The sequence below is a fragment of the Octopus bimaculoides genome, chromosome 20 (genome assembly GCF_046866305.1).
Source record: "Octopus bimaculoides isolate indiv1 chromosome 20, ASM4686630v1, whole genome shotgun sequence".
Classification (NCBI taxonomy): Eukaryota; Metazoa; Mollusca; class Cephalopoda; order Octopoda; family Octopodidae; genus Octopus; species Octopus bimaculoides.
Window position 1 is genome coordinate 3706256 of NC_142947.1, and position 8302 is coordinate 3714557.

The 8302-nt window shown below is 32.3% G+C and overlaps 1 protein-coding gene across 1 annotated transcript in view; it reads left to right on the plus strand.

The window, feature by feature from the left end:
- LOC106877064 (limbic system-associated membrane protein) overlaps nucleotides 1-8302 on the plus strand; it is a 363596-nt gene that overhangs the window by 49019 nt on the left and 306275 nt on the right. Inside the window, exons 3-4 of the mRNA XM_089338653.1 lie at nucleotides 1410-1607; nucleotides 3693-3814. Of these exons, the coding sequence (XP_089194779.1) occupies nucleotides 1410-1607; nucleotides 3693-3814 (320 nt within the window). The remainder of the gene's footprint in view (nucleotides 1-1409; nucleotides 1608-3692; nucleotides 3815-8302) is intronic.

Genomic DNA, 8302 nt, shown 5'->3' on the forward strand with positions numbered 1-8302 from the left:
TTAAAGCACACACAGTTTAGCATATTCCCAAAAACATACCCATGCAAGCAAATGCAATTATTTTAATCTAGTGCTGCGATTCGTCAATATGTACAGTGTTGTATTAATTCAGTTAATTAATCACGATGTATTATATGTTAATTTCTTTAGTTAAACCAATTATTTTAAAATTAGTTTGAAGTAATTATTTTAAAATCGTGTTCCGAAAATATGTATACTCAAGAAAATGTCTCAGAGCGACATACTGCGGAAGTTGTCTTGTTAGAACTAGTAGTCAAATCTTTCTCAAATCTGATTTTAAATAGATACATTTGGATGTGTAGTTTTGAAGATACATTATCCTTTCTTAAAAACAAGAAATGATGGGCACGAATGGAAAAACATTATTCAATAGGATTGGCAATCAGTGCTTCTGTATATTCGGTCAACTTGCTAAAAATACCAGAGAGACTCTTCCCAATGCCTTCCATACTCTCTTTAAAATGTTACATATTTTAAAGATGGTTTTGGTAAAGCAGTAAACTCTTTAGTCAGTTCTATTGTATCATTTCTGATCTGGAGCCAAGAAAATAAAAACAATATGAGTAATAGCAACATTACTGTAGAAATCAATAGAAAGAATAATAAAATGAGACCCGATGATGGTCTCTATTCATGATGGGTTTATTGGGTTTCGTATATTTGTACCCTAGTGTCAATTTGAGTGCACGCATTGCTCTCTCACTCAATAATAATAATAAAGTGGACCATACTAGAAATAACAATGAACCTAAAAGAAGAGGCTATAGAAAACGAATGTTGACAATTTGGGTAGAGAGTTAGTATGTTTAAAGTGACTGAGCATAGAAAAGTCGATCAAGCTAATGCTCTTAGGAGAAGAAAGTGGAAGATATAAGTGGAGGTAGAAGAGATCACACGAGAACTAACCAATGGATCATTCTCGCCACATTCTCATGGCGTCTTTTGTATTCGCATTGTGCCAATTTCGGACATTCGCTAACGATGTGCCATACGGATTTGCTCCTCTCACCACACATTCTACATTTGTCGCATTATTATTATTATTATTATTATTATTATTATAGATATTGCGCGCTACCCCTTCCCTGCAATCTTTGATTACATGTTCGTTTTCGTCCTCTATTTCATTTTTTTTTTATTATATTAAAAGTACATCCTATGTGTGCAACATCTAAGATTTCTATTTTCTGTATTCTGCCCCCATTCGGAAACTTGCTGGCTTTTTCCCTAATGCAAAGCACAGCCTTTTTTCCTCGTATTTGAAATAATATCACATTGCTTTTTTGCTCTTGTTGAAACCACTTACAATTTGATCTCTTTAAAATCATCTCAAGTCATCTATAATTATTATATAACAACGTGCTAGTTTTTCTTTTGTTTTTTTTCAGGTAACGCAAATATCTTTTGGAAGAAAGGCAGTCTTATACTGTCGTTTGACAAAAAAGTTTTCCAAGGTTCCGATCGCATTTCAATATTGGAAGATTTGTCTATTCAAATTGAAAATGTCACATTGGAGGATGAAGCCACCTACGAATGTCAATTGCCTAAACAGAAGAAGCAATACTTTATTAACGTAATTGTCACAAGTAAGTGAACCGGATCTTTTTTTTTTTTTTTTCATATATTTAACTATGGATAGCTTTTCTAAATTTTGCTTTACTGAGACAAAGGCTCTCATAGCTAAATATACGAACAAATATGCACGAAAATTTGCATATAAATTTATGCATATGTTCATATATATACATACACAAAGACATATAGTTGTTTAAAAAAAGTAAATATATTTACAAATATGAAATGCATATATTATTGTCATACATAATCGAAACTGATCCCAAATCAGGTTTGTGATTAGTGTAACGTTTTGAATGACTACTGAGTATTTGTTTAATATATATATTTTAGAGCTGAAATAACTTGAAGTTACAAAATCATTTGAATAAAAATAACTATATGCCTGATAGTCGTTTTTCATGAAGAATTCCTTTAATACCTTGTTGTTCGAAATATTATTGGAACTAAAAAAATTGGAGAAAAATTTTTTTAGCAATGCTGGTCGTTATAAATAGATGAAATGTTTGGCGAGTAATTATCAATGTAGAAAATGACATGTTGATGCATGAACCCCTAGAAATAGAGAAATTCGAGGGAAAATTTACAGCTAACTAATTTAAAATAAGAATGGATACCTCTGTAAAATGTTCCTCGATACAATATGTTTGAATAGGTTTGGTTTGGGTGTTAATATATGTAATATATTCAGGTCACATTATTGTTCGATCGAAGAGTACATCGCAACTGGACAGCTGTAAATTAATACCAAAGAGTAAATTGCCGTGCAACCCCTTCCTTAACAATAAAGAGCGACCATATCTCCTTAATATCGGCTTCAAATTTCGCACAAGGTCAGCAAATTCGAGCGAGGACTTAAGTCGATTTCACCGACCTCTGTGCTCAACTGGCATTTATTTTATTGACGACGAAAGGATGAAAATTAATGAGAAACTTAGCTGAATTTGAACTCAGAACGTAACAAAATGCCGTTTATCATTTTTCTCGGCATGCTAACGATTCTGCCTCCTCGGCGCCTGTCCCCATTTCCATAATTTTAAACGTGAAATTACTTTAATGTTATTGAATATCAGTTATCATTTCTAAATCTGTGTTGTTTCGGATTTGTTTATTGTGTTATCAGTTTTAGAATCTTTCAATTACTTCTGTAATTCGGATTATTCTTCAGGTAAATAATAATGACTATCTTCAGCTTTGATAAAAACACTTCGATAAATAACCGTCAGTAGGTATAGATTGGGAGTTGCTAAATATGCAGTGAACACCTGATTACAATTGGCAAAATTGGAATGAAGTGGCAATCTTATTAGAAGTTTTATGTTATTTAATATTATATATCCGCATAAAAAGAAACGTTGTATGTAAATATTATTACGAATACAAATATGTAGCGTAACATTTTAAAAATGTTTTCTTTACCTGTGAAAATAAGCAGATGTCCACTATAATGGCAAAACATTCAAATGGTGTGTGAATATATATATATATATATATATATATATATATATATATATATATATATATATATATATATATATATATATATAAATTCATGCATATCATGTTCAATACACCTTATTAAAGATTGCTACGAAAATGAGAATGTTTTAGAGGCTTTCGTTCGAAAAAAAACCTATATAATCCCGCAGAATGATTAAATTACATTTGAGTAGTATTTATATTATCAGTGAACATCTGTTCATTATCAAAGGTAATGGAATAAATTTCACTGTATGCATGTTATTACATACGTATGCGTGTGCTTCTGTATATATATATATATATATATATATATATATGGGTGTGTGTGTGTGTGTGTGTGTGTGTGTGTATAAACATTCACATATACGTGTATATTATATATATCAATATAATCCTACATATGCATATACATCGCACTCTCTCTCACTCTCTCGCTTCATCACTTTGGCTATGTACACACACACACATATATATATATATGTATATATATATATATATATATATATATACATACACACGTGTGTTTCTGTATATTGTGTCGAGCATTTTTTTTTCATCCTTATGTATAAATATACTTTTCAAACTACAACAGATGTCTCATTTATTTGTTGCAGTTCCACCGAGCGTTGAGATTCTTCGAAACACTGGTGAGCGTATTGTCATGCTGTCTAACACCCTGTCTATTGACTGTGTAGGCACTGGGAAACCAGATCCCCAAATTACTTGGACTAAGAACGTAAGTATTAAATTCCAATGATATTCTGTATTGTTTAATCTCTATCCTAAATGACTGAAACACAAGCATGTGTTCCTAAAATGCTTCTACGTTGTTTTGAAATAACCTGTTGCTGTTGCTGTGTCGTCTCAGAACAGTTCTGACGAAGCTGTCAAATGCCAAAAATGCCAACGTGAGAACCATTCATCAGTACCGTTCCAGTAGTGTAAGGTGGTGTGTGGCTATGTAAATTTCACTGTTTTCGCTAGGTAGGGGTATTATTGTGTACTATAGTTTCCAATAGTTGCTTCAATGGCAGTTGGAAAGACGGACTCAGTGGTTGTATGATATTGTTTGGTGCCATTCTGTCGGTGGATTTTGCTGTAAATTCTTTCCATATGTTTCATTTTATGATGGAATGAGTTTAGTTGGAAATGGTTTCTATATTAGTCAGAATTTTTTCGAGCTGATTCTTGATAGAGCGAGCAGATCTGTACGGATCCTAAAGTTTGTTAAGAGATCAAATTATGCCGCGCAATTTTCCAAGTTGTCTTCCAGTTTTGGTCATTATGTATAGCTTATATCGATTGAATTGAATATCTGCCCAACATTAAAAATTTAGAATTTCGTTTGACTTTTAAAATTCCAGTCAAATAGTCAAAATACTAAAACAAAAAAAGGATTTTCTGAAAATTCCTAAAAGAAAATGTTAATGAAATAAAAAATATATGCCAGCCGTAGATATTTTTAGATATTAAAGTAACTTCAGTTTATTTGAACTTTGATCTACACACTCTTGTTTGAGGCTCATTGTCGGGAACATATCGTTTTTTTTAATATCAAGAAACACTGCAAGGAACAAAAATTAAATCGAGGAAACGTCACTGAAAATAAATGTATTTATCCAGTCTGTAGAAGGTTGAAGACTACAGTAATTTTATGGTTGTCTGCTGTGGGTTCAAAGAGAGAATTACATTCATTGATAAAACTAAAACGGAAAACTTTCAAGAATTAAAATTCATTGGCAGTGATTTTGTGGTCGAAAACGAATCAGTTGTTTGGCTTTTGAATAAAAATCATGGCAATTGCTAAACCATCTCTAATTATTGTTCATCAAGAATGTTTTTTTGTATTGTAAATAGAACGCATTGTCTATAACAGCAATGACCTTTTACACTGTATAGTATTTTTAGCCTGTGTCATTCTGTGAAGGCGATAGCACATTTGATATATTTTACCGTGTGTCGGTCACTCATTCGACAATCCGTCCCGTTATGTTCTATAGCACTCGTTCTTGAAGACGGCATGCTGTTATTTTAGGAAGAATGGGTATCTGTTCATGAAGGTCATCTGTGCGCTATGTAATTATTCATGTCTCTAGCTATGCGTTCGTCTCGCTAGAAAAAGCAACAACAACAATGCTTTCGGAAATGACATGGGGTTGGCGCATGATCCAATTTTATTTGTTTGCCTCTATGTGTGTGCGTGTGCGTGTGTGTGTGTGTGTGTGTGTGTTTTCTAAGTTGTAGCATTAGCTAGTTACAATAAAACATTTCAGTTGTCTAAGTTGCAAGTAACCTGTACATTGTTCTGAATCTGTTCACTTTCTGTATATATTCATATACAAGCTTATGCAATCACTCCTCTATATTCGCATGCTTATGTTATACTTTAAGGGGTAGATATTTTACAAACTGTACATACATGAACACATGTAAGCACCCACACATGTGCACATGTATATATGTATTCTTGCACACACTCAGACTTATATTCGGAGATAGATAGATAGACAGATAGATAGAATCAGGTATGTTTAAGTAGGCTTGTGCCGCTTTAAGTCTACTTGTATGTTCGTAATACTGTGCGCACCTCCATCATTTGTTTATGGACTAGTAAGGAATTATATAATGAAGTTAGCCATTAGCTATGTTATAGAAGCTGTATCTATGTAGCAGCTGCAATGTTTATATTCATGGCTATGAGAAACGTAGCTAATATATACTAACCATTTACCATAGTTTACTCTTACAACAATAACATTTCTCCTGAAGCCGATATTACTTTAGTTGTTTCCTCCACCAGATGGCATTATATATCTTTCTCTCTAACTATTGATTTTTCCATCAACCAACACATCCCTGCACAGTAATATGATTAGCTTTTTTTTACTCTGTTTATCATAGTAATTGTCCATTTATGTTAATAATACTAATTTTATATAGTAATAAGTTATATTTTACATTCACGACTCTCTAGGCCTGATGCATTTTAACTTAATTTTCTCATTAGTCAGTCTAAAATGTAATTCTTAAAAAAATTAATTTTCCCTTCGTTTAAGACACCGAGACACGAAATATTTTCATTTCAAGTTTTGCCACTTTAATGGTATTTCCAGGAAAAAAGAATAAGAAGGAAAATGGTTTTTTGGTTTGAATGAAATTATGCTTGACATAGATATCATCGTCACACAGATATTACAATATTTTTGCCAGTTGTATATATTGTATTTTATATCTCACTTCTCTAGCATGATCAGATCAACTGTGTGCGTTTAGCGATATTTTGTTCACGACCATAAGGTAAACTGCTAAATATTTCTGCAATCTGTTACAAATGATAGTAATTTCGCTCAGCTTTAAAATGTGAAGAATCATTTGGATAATTTAGTTCTACGTAGTCTATGCCTCCTAAATATAAATTTATATATGACTAAGTCTGTTTTGACAATGGATCTGCTCGATCTGGTCTCTGTACACAACAATTCAATAAGTACATTGGTTTTTCCTTAAAATTCGAATTTGCCAATGAATATTTTAAGAATAAGGTAGTGTTGCTGAGCCCTATGTTAACCTAGATTGCTTGTCATAAACTAACGTGTCCAACAACGATCATGCTGGTTTTCGCCAGACATAACTCTAAAGCTGCTTTATCCTATCATCATTCGGTTTCTAAGGGAGTTTTAAGGCTGTTTTGTCAGTCATATCTAGCAAATTCAGAGGGTATGGTAGGCACTGGATGGTTTGCTTAAGAATGGTATTTGTATTTATATTGTTGCCGTGAACTCTCTTTGGGTTACTCAGTTCGTTTCATTATACTCTTTTATGGTTTCCCGTGACAGTTAAAAACAAAAATCTCTACGTTGTTGGAAACAACATATAAATGCATCTAAAAGAGTATTAAAAAAAAAAATAAAACGTTTATTTTTCCCAAACAACATATTTCTGTTTGGACACAAAAGCATTCTTTCAAAGAGCAAATTCTCTCAAGTACTACATCTGAAAAAAATTATATAATGTACTTCCAGAACATATGTAACGATAACACGGTGAAGGCTAGAAAATGTTTCATCCAACTTCAGTTGAGCCCAGCGTGGGCTTAGATAAGACAACAAACAATAGATTTATTCTGTATCATATTATACCTTAATAATGATAGTCGTAAGCAAAACAGCAATCTACACTCGTGCTACTGTTGCTGTTCTTTTTGTTGCCATTATTGTATAACTCCAAGGCAGCTCAGAATATCAGTCATTTGTAGTAAATATTTCCAATTATTAACAGTTCTCTTGAATTTTTTGAGATGATACACCAACAAATGTAAGATTATCGTTTAAGGCAGAAGCAGGGTTCTATAGCTAGTATATCGGGTGTTATTAGCTTCTCAGTATACGTATGCACACAGCGCATTCACATATATATTTATTGTATTGAATCTAACCCACAGCACTATTATTTCCTTCGCTAGTCTTATAGTCATCCTGATGAAATTGAATTCATATCTTGTGTCCTATAAATTCGCACGGAAGATATTTGTCTGTAACGATAGATATATGTACATACACACCACACACGTAAGTTATATCGCTGGAATCATTCCCACAAAATTCTTCCTCTGAAGTACGTAACAGAGTGCAAATGTCAGAACTACTGAACAAATTTATTAAAAGAGCTATGATTTCATATTTGGTTATGAACGTAACATAATTGAATACTGTGGAACTTCATAGATTTTTTTCTCGCTACCGACTGGTTATCAAAATTAAGTTCTAACAAAAAAAAGAAAATCGTATAGCAAATCATTGAATCATTACAGAACATCTAATAAATGAATACAAAAAATATATACAGTAGAAAAGTAGGAAGCGCGTAACAGATACTTTATTGCATCGCGAATGAAAATAACTTAAAATTAATAAAAAAAATAATTATAAATCATCTTTGCAGACAGTGGAAAACATTGTTATTTATGAATTCATTTATTTCTCTTCCAATGATTAGTAATTATATCGGAAAAGAAAAAAAATAGTGATGAGGGGACAATACGCTGGTTGAATCTTGTAAGACAAGCACACGCTACTTCTTCAAATTATTTTGAAAATATATTAGACAGACATGCTGATGTGTATCAAAGAGTATTATATCCAAACTAAGTTAGGCTAGCTCGTATTATGTTACACGTATATCTATGAAGATTGTTAAGCACCAGTTCAACTCTGCCTGAGATCAT